The sequence below is a fragment of the Passer domesticus genome, chromosome 19 (assembly GCF_036417665.1).
Source record: "Passer domesticus isolate bPasDom1 chromosome 19, bPasDom1.hap1, whole genome shotgun sequence".
NCBI lineage: Eukaryota > Metazoa > Chordata > Aves > Passeriformes > Passeridae > Passer > Passer domesticus.
This window is the reverse complement of record NC_087492.1, coordinates 1,425,481-1,440,228: the sequence shown is the minus strand read 5'-3', so window position 1 is coordinate 1,440,228 and position 14,748 is coordinate 1,425,481. Positions and strand designations below refer to the sequence as shown.

The following is a 14,748-nucleotide window of genomic DNA, read 5'->3' as shown; positions in this document are numbered from 1 at the left end:
GGCAGCCTGGAGAGCAGGAGGTGTTTCCCCTTTGCAGAGCAGCTCTGAGTCTCCCTGAGATCAGCATGATTTGTGGTGGAGCAGGGAGGATGCTGAAAAGCTGCTCTGCTTCCTGAAAAATCCAGCACATTAACCATCCTTTGTGAGTAAACTATAAATCCTGAGTTTAGATGGCATCTGATAGAAAGTCAGTGGAGTCAGTCTGGGTCTGGCCTGGCATAGCAATTTTTAAGATAGATGTCATAAGATAATTTATTGAAAGAGGGAAGAGCTACTTTGTTGGCCTGAAAAGCCTATAATTATTGACTATCAATATTCCTTTCTGTCAGCATCACACATAATTGGATAGATTCAGGATTCAGTCAAAACTCCTGACAACATCACACAAGTGAGGCAGCCCCTGGACCTCCAGGAATGAAGGGAATCTCTCCCTGTGTGCCCTCAGCAGTCCTGGGGGAGCAGCTCTGCCCCAGCCAGCTGCCTCTTACCTCTCAGGTGCCTCTTTTTAGCTAAAAGTTGTGCTGACCCTGCAGGGAAAATAACAATAAAAGCAGGAAAGGCTCATTGTGTGTGGTTGGGATTGAGATGCAGTTAACCCCCTGCACTTTTCAGAATAGGGCAGTGGAGCCCAGATGGGTTTTTAAATAGTTGCTGCTTCCACTGAGGGACTTGGTGTCACCCCAGGAGATCCCTGACCCTCTGCTCTTCCCTCTCCTGCTCTAAATTTGGGACAGCAGTGCTCACATTTGCTTTCATGGGGGACTTCATGGTCCTGGAGAGCCAAGTATTTAATACCAAATTTCACCTGTCTCCTTAATTCTTCCTTTTTAGCAAAGCTTCAGTTTTAGAGCCTGTTTGGGTGCAGTGTGCTGGTTTATTGTAGGGGCTGAGCATCTTCAGGTGCTTCCAGGAGCAGCCAGTCTTCCCCTTGGCACGAGGGACACTGGGGCATTGAGAGGGGAGATAAATTCATCCAGAAATCAAACTGCAGAGACCTGCAGGGGGCTGTGGAGGAGGGATGTTTGCACACCTTTCTCATGGCAGTGTTTCCTGAGCTGGGGTGTCTTTCTGTGCACTAAGGGAAATATTTTCCATTGGGCTGGGCTTTTCCACAAGCAATCAGCTGTGGGCAGGGAGCTGGTGCCAGAGGCTGGAGTGGGCACGAGTGCCAGGCTGTGCCTGCAGGAGCTGTGCCCAGGGAGCATCTCCTGCTCTGAGCAGTTCCTGGAGCTGCTCCTGCTCAGACAAACAGCATTTTTTGCTCTGAGCAGTTCTAGGAGCTGCTCCTGCCCAGGCCAGCAGCATTTTTTGCTCTGAGCATTCCTTGGGAGCTGCTCCTGCTTAGACAAACAGCATTTTTTGCTCTGAGCAGTTCTGGGAGCTACTCCTGCTTAGACAAACAGCATTTTTTGCTCTGAGCAGTTCTGGGAGCTACTCCTGCTTAGACAAACAGCATTTTTTGCTCTGAGCAGTTCTGGGAGCTGCTCCTGCTCAGACAAACAGCATTTTTTGCTCTGAGCATTCCTGGGAGCTGCTCCTGCTCAGGCCAGCAGCATTTTTTGCTCTGAGCAGTCCTGAAGTGCTGCCTGCTGCTCTCCCCAGGTACCACGTCCACAGCAAGCTGGTGAGCTTCATGGCACCTATTGACCTGTGCACAATGAATGATGATGCCAGGTGAGTAAGAGATTAATTATGTTTCTCAAATGGCTCCATGACAGCGTGGTATTGACCTGTTCTTCAGCCTGTCACCCTCTCCATTCCTCCTTATCAGCTCCCCATTTGTCACTGGCATCACAGCCTGGGTGTCTTGGTCACATCTGTCCTGGCAGCCTGGCTGAGCTTTCACTCTGGAATTACTGTGGTACCAAACCAGAAATTGGCATAAATCTCAGCACCTAGGCTTTGGTTCCTCCTTTAGAGCTCCTAGTTTGAAATTAGGAGTTCTGATTTCAAAAGTCCTACATTTTGAAATTTTATGGAATTAGTTTGGAAATACACAGCCAAGCACCTGGTGTCTCCAGGTGGAATCAGAGCTTAAAAAGAGCTTCTCTTCTAACAGAAATGGCAACTTCTGTATTCTGGTTAATGTGCATTTTCTTAGCTCACTTAATAACTGGAATAATTCTCTCAAGATTCACTCAGGACTTTTATGTTGCTTGTGTTTATCTCTATTTAAAGAGTACAGAATTTTATTGGAAGGCTGTAATGTTTTAATGTGGTCATTAGTAAAGGAAACACTACAGTGAAATTTTGTGCAGAGATTCCAGACAGCTCCCCCACATACCCACCCATATTTCTTAAACCCAAACCTCCAAAAGCTGAGCTGCTTGTGGGAAGGAGGTGGAATAATTTTTCCAGTGAATGGATGGAGAAAGCTTGAGAAACATCTTTCCCCTGGGTTGTGGAACATGTTTGTGCTTTGTGAGGGAGAGATGTCATTTGTCTGTTTGTGGAGTGGAAACCAAATACCTGCTGCCTTCTGGGGGATTGCAGGGGCTTATGGATGAGGGGTTCTGTGTCCAAAGCACCTGTGCTGTTTCATCACTGCATCTCTCTCTGAGTTGCTTTACTCTGGTTTTTTTTCTCTCCTTTTTTTCTTTTCAAGTGAGAGCAAAGCCCAGCTGCTCTGATTTTCCAGTATTGTTTGGATCCTCTCACCACAAAAAGAAATGTGGGAGTCTCCAAGCTGTTCCTCCAGCCATGTGGCCCTAATGTTTAGCTTGAATTTCCCTCTGCTGTGATTTAGGGCCATAATTTCTTGTCCTGTTCCAGGTGGGAACAGATTCTTGCTTCCTCTTTGCAGCAGCCCCTGCACTTCTGAGTGGAATTCTTGTGAAAAGCTGGGTGTTGTTTTTTGTCTTCCCCCCAGTTTACCCCATTTCTGTTTGCATCCACACACTGAACACATCCAAAACACTGCAGTGGGAGTGTGAAAATGAGGCTTTTGTGGGTGTTTGTTGAGCTCTCCCCAAATGGAGATCTGCTCTCAGTCATTTGAGAATCAGAGCCACTCTGGGGGTCACATTTCTGTGTTCAGAATGCCCTGCCCTTGGCACGAGCCACCAGATCTCTGTCCAGCACACAGCTGGACCTCAGCAGGCAGGAAGAACTCTGCTCCTGCAGAAGAACTCTGCTCCTCAGAACTCTCCTGAGCTGTGTGTGCATTTGGGGTTCATCCTGTGTGTCAGTGTGAGACACAAACCCTCAGCTCTGTCCTGTGTGAGGGGAGCAGGGGCAGCACAGACTCTGCAGCAAGGTGTCACATTCCTGCAAAGTGCTGAACATCCTTGTTGCCCCTCTGGAGGACAGTGACTTGCAGGGACAGACATCCTCTAAGGACACAGATGTTTGCTCCAAACACCTTTATCTCCCCAGACAGCTCGGGTTATTCTGACAGGTAAAACAAGATTGTGCAAATATGCAACAGTGATCTAATCAGCTGGAACAACAGCAGTACTTTAACTGGCACTACCTTTTAACAGCATCATTAAGGGCTCTCATTACTCTTTTATTAGAGGCTCACTCTATTTCTTATCAGATTACAGAATGAACATAACTCATGGCACTGATTTGATCTCTGGCTGGGAGGATTGCAGCTCTGCATCAGCTGGGATTGACGTGGTTTGTGATTTGCTGTGGGTGCCCAGGCTGGCAGTGTCACCCGTGACCCTGCCCACCCCCAGGGAGGGCACCCATACATCTTCATTAAACCTGGCACCAGGGCTCTGCAGAGCCCCAGGGAGCCTTTCCTGCAGGGGCAGGCAGGACAGAGGGACAGACTGCAGTTCCAGCAGGGGAAGGTGGGGATGGATCCTGGTTATACAGGCTGGGGTCTGCCTCAGCACACAGACCTCTCAGGGAGGAGGAATCTGCATCCTCCATGAGCCAGGCACAGGAAGGTGGGGATGGATCCTGTGTGGTCCAGGCTGGGGTCTGCCTCAGCACACGGATCTCTCGGGGAGGAGGAATCTGCATCCTCCATGAGCCAGGCACAGGAAGGTGGGGATGGATCCTGTGTGGTCCAGGCTGGGGTCTGCCTCAGCACACAGACCCCTCAGGATGGAGGAATCTGCATCCTCCATGAGCCAACACAGGAAGGTGGGGATGGATCCTGGTTATACAGGCTGGGGTCTGCCTCAGCACACGGATCTCTTGGGGAGGAATCTGCATCCTCCATGAGCCAACACAGGAAGGTGGCTCTGCTGGGACTGTGCCACAGCAGGCAGTGTCCCCACAACGTGAGGTGGGAATCCCTTCCCTGAATCCACATCCAAGGGCAGGAAATGCCCCCCTGCCCCAGGATCCTGCAGGCACTGAGCCCCCAGTGCTGTTCCAGGAGCAGAGTGGAGCCTGCTGGGGCTGAATTCTCAGCCAGATGATCCAGCTGCCACTGAGGCTGGGATTAGAGCCTTTCCCTGGATCCTGTGCCTTTCCCCAATCAGCATTCTCCCTTCAGTGCAGTTGCTTTGTCACAGAGAGTCTTGCTGCAAGCAGAGGGGGGTACGTAGCAGGAAATCCTGGTATTAAAAGATTAATTTACTTATATGACATAGGAGTTTAATAAAAAAAAAAATTAAAAAAAAAGGTTGGTGAGATAGCAGCCTTTAACTTGGCTCACTTTGTACTTGGGGTATTAAAACACCACGAGAGCAGATTAATGGAGGAATTTGGGCTCTGCAGTTGTCAATCCAGGGTGTTCAGCACCACAGAATTCCTGGGAGGAAGCAAAGCCCTTGCTGCTGGGGAAACTGAGGCAGCAGCTCAGTGCTGCAGGGCACACACCCCTGACCCTGGTGGTGTGAGGAAGATGTGAGGTGTGTTCAGGCCTGGGAGAGAGGATCTGCTGCTCTGGGGAACAAGGGGAGAGCAGGGCAGGGAGGGCAGGACCCAAGGAAAACCTCACCCTGTGGAGCCAGACCTGCTTGGATGGATCCTGAGGCACCACAGCTTTGGAATCCCAGAATCCCAGACTGGTTTTGTTGGGAGAGAACTTCAAACCCCCCCAGGGAGGGCAGGGACACCTTCCTCTGTCCAGGCTGCTCCAAGCCCCAGTGTCCCACCTGACCTTGGCATTCCTTCTCTCTGTGCCTGCTTTTGTTCAAATCCCCCAGGCTGGGCTTGGTGAGCCCCTGGGGGTGCAGTGGGGCACCCGTGTCCCCCCAGGGCTCTGGCAAGGGCTCAGCTGCCAGGCTGATGCCACTGGGCTGACTCATCCCCACAGCTGATGTTTGACATCCCTGGCAAACAGACAGGAGCCTCTGCTATGGAAATTTCCCTCTTAAAGGGGGGAAAAAAACCAACCTGTTAAGGGCTGTGAGATGATTTGTCGTTTTTCCTTTGTGAGACAATTTGTCTTCTCCTGCATCAAATCCGTTACAAACCAGGCAAGCTGTGAAAGGGGAAATCGTCCTCGGAATATGAGGAGCACAAGGAATGGTTCCCCCTGCTCAGGGCACCTCCCAGAGCCTGCCCTGCTCCCAGAGCCATCCCACGGCAGCGTTTGATGGATTTCCTGGGAGCAGATGGAGCCTGCAGGTGCCTGGGTTTTTCTGGTTCTCTGAACCTTCTGTGCTGCAAAACTCCTGTGGAAATGGGACTGGGACCCCTCTCAGCACCTGCACTGGCTGGAGCTGCCAGCTATTCATTTAATTAATATTTATTTATTTTACATCTTATTTTTTAAATTAATTTATTTATTATTTTTTAAAAAATGATGTTGTTGAGCTGGAAGCAGCAGTGCCCAGGTGGGGAGGTGCCATCCCCTCCTCTGGAGGAGATGCATCAATAATTAAGCCAAGGTGCTCACACACACACATGTTTTATGGCAAATGCCTGTGTGGTTCCTGATCATTTTTTCCAGAAACAGGTTTTATGATAATACAGTAAAAATATTAAATTAGAAAATGCCTCACTAAGGGTGATAAAACCTTACTGCAGTGGAAATAGGTAATTATCCCCTCTACAGCCTAAATGACAGTTTAAAAGAAATAAAAATGTTAGTGCTCATTACTTGCTTTTGTGGGCTGCAATAAAGGGGAAGTTAAATTTGAATTCAGGGGGAATTGTGCTCATTCCTGGCCAGCCCAGGCCTCTGCCCTCCCCTGGGCTCAGGGCACCTTCCCCAGCTCCAGGGCTCTGCGTGCCTCAGGCTCCAGCCTGGGTTTCATTTCTGGGGGTGGAGCAGAGGAATTTTGTATTTTTTTAACCAAAATCCCAAGTTCATTATGCATAGCCTTAAGGGGGCTGAAAGTATTAAAATCTGCACTTACCCTGGTGAATTGAAACACAGACAAGGTTAAACCTGGAGGATTGATGAGTTTTACTCTCTGCATGGTTAAATCCTGCTGAGGGGAGAGGCTGCAAAGGAAAGGGAGCCTGGCTGATGAGGAGAGGGGGCAAAGGGTTGGGGTTATTTTATATTTATATTTATATTATTCTATGTTTTATTTTATATTTTATATTATATTTTATGTTCTATATTATTTTATATTTCATATTTTATATATTATAATTTATATTATATATTCTATTTTGTATTATTTTATATTTTCTATTATTTTGTATTTTATATTTTATATTATTTTATATTTTATATTTTATTTTATATTTATATTATTTTATATTTTATAATATTTTTATTTTATACTTTATATTATTTTATACTTTATATTATTTTGTATTTTATATTTTATATTATTTTGTATTTTGTATTTTATATTTTATTTTCAGGGTGAAATGTTTGCCCTGTTTTGGGGGTGCTGGGGTTGCCTGATCCTCTCCTCCTCTTGTCACCCAGCCAGGGTCTCTGTCCCTGCTGTCAATGCCCAGAAGGATCCCCTGGGATTTGCTCCATCCCACTCCTTGTGCCATTCCTGGGAACCCCCTGCCCCCAAAACTGGAGTTTCCATGTCACAAACATTGCTCTGCCAGCAAAGACAAATTCTCCCTTGAAATCTCCCCAGGCCCTGCTGCTGAAAAATGGTTTTTATTTAAAATCCGAGTCTGCATTGATCCCTGAGCTCTGCAGCCACAGGACAGCCTCAACCCCACAGAAATGAGGAGAGAACCCCCAGAATTCCCCCCTGGGCAAGGTGCAGAGCAGCTCTTGGGGTTGAGGTGCTCGTGAGGCTGACACAGAGCCTTTGCTCCCCTGAGTCCTCCCCTGGGGCTCCCCAAACGTGCACCTCGCTTTGAACTCCCCGACATTCCTGGGGCTGGAAAAGGAGGGAATGAGGAAGGGGAAGGGTGCAGGGAGGCTGCAGAGGGGAGCAGGGGTGTTCCTGTAGCACACAAAAACCACACGGTGACCATGCTGCTTCCTCAGGGCAAAAAGGGGAGTTTATTTTTGAATTCTAACATTTATAGATTTCTAAAGGTGGCAGTGGATTGGAGGGTGGCAGTGGCACCTCTCCAATGACACTGGACAAACCAACAGTCCATCAAAATTCCCCTCCTCCATAAAAGAAAGCAGAACAATAAGTTATTTACAGAAAGTGTGTGAGAAAGTTCATTACAAGAATGTAAACATCAGAAGGTTTAGAAAATCCTAAAAAACCAGAGCGACACCAGGATTTCCCCAGGTTCCCTTGGGGTGGTTTTGGGGCAGGTTTGGGGCTGTTCCCTGCAGGACCCAGCTCTGTCTGTCCAGGATTTCATTCCTGCACTTGCTCCTGGGGAGGATTTTCTGCCACCACTGCTGAACATGGAATTTTGGTGGCAGGGCAGGGAACCCTCCCATGGAGGTGTCTGCAGGCAGGGCCAGGCCCAAACCCAAACACTGCTGAGCTTGGAAGGGAAAATCCCTCTGTGTGCCCAGCTCCCCTCCACCTGTGCAGCCAAGAGGCTTTAGGAGCTGCAGTAAGAGAAAATGCAGCTCTTCCTCCATATCCAGAAATTCCTGCTTGATGAGAACCCCTCCTTTCTCCCAGCTCACGTTCTCTGCTTCTAAAATGAAAGATAAATAACACCAGCCCACTTTTCTTCTTTTTAAATTTTTTTAAGGGAAATTTGCTCCTGTTATCAGAACTGCTGCACGTGGGATATTAATTGGAATCTTGTTGCTGGGTCATTTTCATTGTTTTTCAAGTACTGTCCAAGAAAATGTATGAAAACTAAATTACAGCCCCACGTTGGCTGTGTGATTGAATCCTCCTCACGGCCCCTCCATCCTATTAAAATATTCAATCTTGTTTTCTTACTTGAAGAGCCTGTCTGTAAAGGGCAAACTTAGAGAAACCCTCATTCTCTGGAGATCCAATACCCAGCCCCACTGGAATATTTCCATATTTCTGCCCTGCCTGGCACTGGGCTCACACCAGTTCCCCACTCTGCCTGTATTTATTAATAAAGATTCTCGAATGCATTTTTAATTACACCAGGCCTTTGCCTGGCAGCCTTTGGATTCCATTCTGACCTTGGGAATAACTTTTCCCTCTCCCTTTTTCCCCAGGACGGAGCTGTACCGGTCACTGTTTGGAAAAGTCACGAAGGGAGAAGAAGCAGAGCAGGATTAGGATTTGGGATTGAGCTCCTGGGCTTCTCCAGCTGCTTCTGCCCTCAGCTGCTCCCCAGGGCTGCCCAGAGCAGAGCCAGCTCTCTGGTTTGTCCCCAAAATCCCTCCTGATGGAGCCCCACACCCTGCTAAGAGTGAGCCTGAAGTGCCTCCTCCCAAAGACAATCCATTTTTAACTATTCCCTTTAAATTTAAATTCCTGACCTTGATTTTGCAGCCTGGGCACAGTGTGGGGGCAGGGACACAATCCAGCTGTGTTAAAACCTTGGAGATTTGGGGGCTGGGGGGGTTCTGTGCCCTGTTCTGGTGCTTGGCTGCTCGTTGACTTCAGAGGATTAAAATGTCATTTCCATAATTAACATGGCCCTAAAACAGAGGGAAGGTGCTGCTGTGCAGGCAGCAGAGCTGCCAGGTCACAACCTGGGGGCTGAGCACACCTTGGCTGGCCCTGGCACGGGATGTGCCAGGAAATTGCTGCTCTGGGAGGATCCTGGGGACCCCTCCAGCATGGCTGTGACATGCCAGCAGGATGGCAGCACAGAGGTGACTCCTGGGGGTGTGTGGGGAGGTCCTGGCAGTGTCCCCAGGCACAGGAGGGTCCCGTGGGACCCCCGGCCTGCAGGGAGATGAAATTCTGCCATCACAGCCTCAAACCCCTGGGTCAGGCCCTGGCACCCAGAAAGAGCCAGCCTGATTGCCACCAAGTTCTCCTAACAGCAAGTGAGATCTTCCCCCCCCCCAACAGAATATTAATTCTTTATTAATTCATGATACAGCTGCTAATTAGTACCTGCACAAATGGGCATTACACCTCAGCAACCACCGAGGGGTTCTGGGACTGGGCTGTGCACAGGGAGGGACACAGGGCTGTGTTAATCCTCTCCCCCCAGCCCCGCCACAGCAAAGAATTTCAACTTTCAGACAAACAACTTCATTTACAAGTGTGTCTCTAATTAGCTGCAGAATTAGTAAAGCAGAGTTTTCCCCCCATAGATCGGCCACAGCCCCGGGGGAGGCTCCGGGATGGAGAGAATCGCATTTCCAATTATTTTGTTGAATTGCTAATTTAGTTATTGTGCCTGGCGTAATTGTGATGGGTATTGGGTGTGCAATTCAATTTGTTTTAAATATTTGTGGGAAGGCTGATCAGTAATGGAGCTGACCTATTTCATGGCCCAAATTGAGAGAAGAGACTAAAACAAAAAACAGCTACAAAGCCCCAGTTTGTCTCAGTTTTTATTTTGATGTCTCTCATCCCTCTTAAGACTGTTGATGCAACAAAAGGTTTACATTAAAAGATGATGGCACTTTGATCTTGGGCTTTGGAGAGCTTACAGCTTTGGTATGTCTTTTCTTGGCATTTTAATGTGGATATATTTTAGGCTAAAGAGTTTTAAACGTGATGCTGGAGTTCAGTAGGGTCCGTCCCCTCACCATCCCCCAAATTTTAACTGTCATTATTCTGGTTTGAGAAATGCAGAAAATCAGCTGCTGGAGCTGTGGTGGCTCACGTGGGCAAATTTAAATCTCACCTTTCATGGGGACACCTCCAAGGGGTGTTTGTGGATCAGCTCCCAGGGACATCCTTTAGCCCAAGTCCTGCTGGGCCCTTCCCTGCAGGCTCCTGAGGCTGGGAAAGGGCTCCAAGGTGAGTCCAGCCATCCCTGCCCACAAAACAGCCCTGGAAGAGGGTCCTGAAGTTCTCCCACCTCAGCAGCCATCTCTGGGGTTTGGGGTTTTTTCCCTGCTTGTCCCATTCACTGTGGTGTTGAAGATGGGAGTGGGGGTGGCCACCAGCAGGCCTGGGGACACCTGGGGGCATTGGGGACCTGGGATGGGGCAGGGCTGAGGGATGAGCTGGGACCTCGGGGGAGGGCTCAGCTGAGCTGGAGGGTCCCTCAGAACCCTCTGTGCTGAACTCAAGCAAAGCTCAGCTTGAGGACAGGGCTGACAGATCCACTCGCAGCACCAGAGCTGGAATTCATTCTTTTTATTAAAAGAAATTGAGGTAAGTGAAATACTTCAGCACCAGCGAGAACCGTTCGTACCCGGGGGCTTCCCCCACCCGGTGACCCCCACACTGGGGCCACCACAGAGCCCCCAGGGCCAGTGCCAGACCCCGGTGTCAGCCAGCAGGTTTGTTTGGAGCTGCTTTCCCAGGTGAGGCGAGGCCTGGGCCGGTGCTGTAACACTGAGGTGGGGGCTGCTCTGCACGAGGCTGGGGCTCAGTGGGCACAGGGACACCTCCCCCTGCACCTGCAGGGGTCCTGGAAAGGGACTCTGGTGACACCACGGGGGAGTCCTGGTGGCAGGGGAGGAGCCCCACGAGTCCTGCCTGGCTGACACATTCTCTGTCTGTGTGTCCTGCTGCAGCCCACCCTGGCGTAAGCAAAAGCATCTTTGGGGCTTGTTCAGGGGGCTCTAGTGGAAAAAAAAAATCTCTTAAATCAAATTAGGGTTCTTAACTATTAAGAAAAAGCAAGTCCTGCAGGTGGCCGAGCTCTGCTGGCCACGGGCAGGGAGCAGCAACCCCGGGCTGGCACCTCCAGTCACTGGCAGCACAGGCAGAAGGGCTGCATTGCACTTCAGGAGGAAAAGGGACAGGTGAGAGGCACTGGCAGCATCATTGATTCATTCTCTCATAAAACAGCCCTTCTGATGTACCACACTTCTGACCTACAGCCCTTCCTGCTGGACTAAAGGAGGGGCTGTAAAATCTGAAATTCCTCCAGGACCATCACTGGTGAGCCCGGAGTGCCCAGAGCCAGCTCTGTGCCCAGAGCTGTGTGTGAGGGGTGGGCTGTGCTTCCCTCCAGCACTGCAGCTTCTCTGAGCTTTTGTTACATAAAAAACTGTAGAAAGAAGTTGGGGATCTGGGCTGGCCTGGGGGGACCTGGGCAGCTGCACTCACCTGCCCCCAGTTCTTCCTGACCACTGCCATCAGACACCAAACCCAACATTTTTTCACATTCCCAGGTAAGAGTGGCCCCTCCCCAGGCAGCTCTGGGGCAGGGTGATGGAGAAAAGCTCTCCTCAGATCCTCAGACTGAGATTTCCTTCTGCAGTTCCAGCCCAGTGGGGGATTTGGCTGTGTCCTTTCTCCTGCCTCACCTCAGCTGCCTGGACCTGCCCACGGGGAAGGGATGAGCACTCCCCACCCGTCAGCCCTGAAAGCATCAGGGAAGGGAGAGCAGAAATGCTGAGCAGCTGCACTTTGGTCTCTTGTGCTTCCTCCCAGAAGGGCCTTTCACAAAATTCACAGCCTGCTCTAAAGGAAATGGGCACAAAGGCAAAGCAACAGAGGTTCAGCCCCCCCAAATCCTGCCCCCAAAAAACCTTCACAGCCCTGGGGAGCCTGGCAGCCTCCTGGGGGCACGGGGACAGCCCTGGCCACAGCAGCTCAAGGCTGGTTTTCCTCTACCTAGGAGACAAGACAGACGTGGGACACACAAATCAAATCACCACTGACAGAGGGTGACACACAAATCACCGCTGGCAGAGCCAGGGGCTGCGGGGTCCCCGGAGAGGGGACAGGGGGACATTGGCACTTGTCAGCACGGGGAGGAGAGGAGGGCAGGGTGTCCCTGCAGGGGCAGGGTGTCCCTGCAGGGACAGGGGTGTCCCTGGAGGGACAGGGACACCAGCCAAGGCCTCGCGGTGCCGGAGCGCCCAGCCCCGCTCTGTTCAATAAATAAGGTACAGGAGGACGGCGGGGACTCAGTTCCGCAGGCGCTTGTGTTTATACATTTTCCTCGTGTCCCTGGCCAAAGGACACGCTTCCTCTGGCCAGCCTGATTTGAAAAAATAAAAGTGTCCCTGCAGCAGCGCTCCCGGAGCCTCCCCCGGGCGGGGCCGGCGGACAAAGGGCAGCTCCCGGCCCCGGGCTCCTCCGGGCTCCGAGCAGCCCCGGCTCTTACGTGGAAGAAGGCGAGTCCATTGTGGAGAGGATCCGCACGACCTCGGCTCGCTGCGTGGGGGAGATGTGCTGGGTCATGTGCACGATGGAATCCATGGCAACCTCGGGATTGGCCTGGACCAGGCTGCGAAGAGCACAGAGGGGAGTGAGGGAGGGAGGGAGGGAGGGAGGCAGCTCCAGCAGGGATTCCAGGGGCTGGAACGTGGGGCTGGGCTGGGAGCAGCTGGGAGCTCCCCAGGGCACTGCTGGGCTGAGTGTGTGCCCCACAGAGAGCAGGGGCTCTGGAGCCAGCCTGATGGCACCCAGGTCCCTCCCTGCTCACCTCCGGATCTGCTTGAGCACGTAATCCCTGGAGATGTATTTGATGTTCTCCTCCACCACCGAGCGAACGCCCTCCTCCTCCGTCAGCTGCTTCTCCAGCCACTCCACCAGGTCCTTGTTGCTGTCCCACAGGTAGGCCTGCCAAAATCCACAGCTCAGCCTGTGCCCCAGCCCTGCCCACTGCCAGAGTCACTCCTCAGCTCTGCACTGGCAGCTGTGGGGGGCACAGCTGCCTGGGCATCCCCACAAACACACCTAACAATCAGCACAAGGTCACAGATGGTTCATTTTCTTTGCATCCTGCCATAAATGGGATGGACCAAGGAGGTTCTTGGTCAGTGCTGCAGGGAACAGGCTGCAGCAGTCCCAGATAAATCCCAGCTTCCCTGGTTGTCAGCTCCCCAAATCCTGGTGGAGCACGGCTGACCTGCCATGCAGCTCCGGGGATTGTCCCAGTGCCAAATCACCAGGGCACCTGTGAGTCCCCATCAGCTCCAGCCTGGCGCTGTGCTGGTGGCCCAGCAATGCTGGCACCCCTGACCCAGCACAGCAGGGCAGGTCAGTGCCTGGAGCCTCAGCACAGCCCCCTTTTTGCCTTTCACAAGATCATTTCACCTGGTATTTGCCAGGTAGTTGGCTGTGTAATAACTCAGGAGTGTGAGAGCCCCTAACAGCCTTCTCTCCTCTCCTCTCATTTTCTTTACAAATCATTTAAGAATCGTTTTGTTAATGGTTTCCGGAAAAGCAAGTACTGCCATTAGCACTCATTCATATTTATGTCATTTTATTTGGGTAATTAAACACAAAGCTCCTCATTTAAAGGTGCACTATCCTTCTCTGTTATCACTAACCAAGTCAAAGGCAGAATGACAATGAGCTGGGGGCGGTGACACCGTGGTGGCACCTCCTGAGCAGCCAGACCCTGCCACCCCTCTGGGACACAGACCAGGGGTCACAGAGTCCCCGGGGCTGGAAAAACCTCTGAGCTCATGGAGCCCAACATTCCCAGCACTGCCAAGGCCACACTGTCCCCAGGTGCCACATCCACACAGCCTTCAAATCCCTCCAGGGACGGGGACTCAGCACTGCCCTGGGCAGCTGTGCCAGGCCTGGGCAGCCTTCCCTGGGAGCATTTCCCTTCCCAGGGAGCATTTCCCTTCCCAGGGAGCATTTCCCTTCCCAGGGAGAGTTTCCCTTCCCAGGGAGAGTTTCCCTTCCCAGGGAGCATTTCCCTTCCCAGGGAGCATTTCCCTTCCTACGGAGGAATTTCCTTTTCCATGGAAAAATTTCCCTTCCATGGAGGATTTTCCTTTTCCATGGAGGAATTTCTTTTTCCATGGAAAAATTTCGCTTACCATGGAGGAATTTCCTTTTCCATGGAGGAATTTCTCTTCCCAGGGAGTATTTTCCTTTTCCATGGAGGAATTTCCTTTTCCATGGAGGATTTTCCCTCCCAGGGAGGAATTTCCTTCCCATGAAGGAATTTCCTTTTCCACGGAGGATTTTCCTTTTCCATGGAAAAATTTTGCTTACCATGGAGGAATTTCCTTTTCCATGGAGGAATTTTCCTTCCCATGAAGGAATTCCCTTTTCCATGGAGGAATTTCCCTTCCCATGGAAGAATTTCCTTTTCCATTGAAGAATTTCCTTTTCCATGGAGGAATTTCCCTTCCCATGGAAGAATTTCCTTTTCCAAGGAGGAATTCCCTTTTCCAAGGAGGAATTCCCTTCCCAAGGAGGACTTTTCCCAGCATCCAGCCCAGTCTCCTGCCCAGCCCGAGGCTGTTCCCTGTCCTGCTGTCCCTGCTCCCTGGCTGTCCCCTCTGTCAGGGGCTGTGCAGAGGGGACACCTTCCCCTGTCCCAGCCCTGTCCAGCCTGGCCCTGGACACTCCCAGGGAGCTCCAGGAGCTGTGGCTGCCCCTGGCACCTCTGCCAGGGAGCAATTCTGGCTGCAGAGCCCATCCCAGCCCCTGACACCCTTCAGGAACCCCAGGATTG

At 51.1% G+C, this 14,748-nt stretch overlaps 2 protein-coding genes across 7 annotated transcripts in view; one reads left to right on the top strand and one right to left on the bottom strand.

Moving 5' to 3' along the window:
* Nucleotides 1-9,825, top strand: part of AATF (apoptosis antagonizing transcription factor) — a 33,368-nt gene extending 23,543 nt beyond the window's left edge. The window contains exons 11-12 of the mRNA XM_064394768.1: nucleotides 1,603-1,674; nucleotides 8,450-9,825. Of these exons, the coding sequence (XP_064250838.1) occupies nucleotides 1,603-1,674; nucleotides 8,450-8,513 (136 nt within the window). The 3' untranslated portion in view covers nucleotides 8,514-9,825. The remainder of the gene's footprint in view (nucleotides 1-1,602; nucleotides 1,675-8,449) is intronic.
* Nucleotides 9,826-10,711: 886 nt separating this feature from the next.
* ACACA (acetyl-CoA carboxylase alpha) overlaps nucleotides 10,712-14,748 on the bottom strand; it is a 107,140-nt gene continuing 103,103 nt past the window's right edge. For all 6 annotated transcript variants that reach the window (XM_064394762.1, XM_064394764.1, XM_064394763.1 and 3 more), the window contains 2 exons: nucleotides 12,751-12,887; nucleotides 10,712-12,552 (listed from right to left, as the gene is read on the bottom strand). In XM_064394762.1, the coding sequence (XP_064250832.1) occupies nucleotides 12,426-12,552; nucleotides 12,751-12,887 (264 nt within the window). In that variant the 3' untranslated portion in view covers nucleotides 10,712-12,425. The remainder of the gene's footprint in view (nucleotides 12,553-12,750; nucleotides 12,888-14,748) is intronic.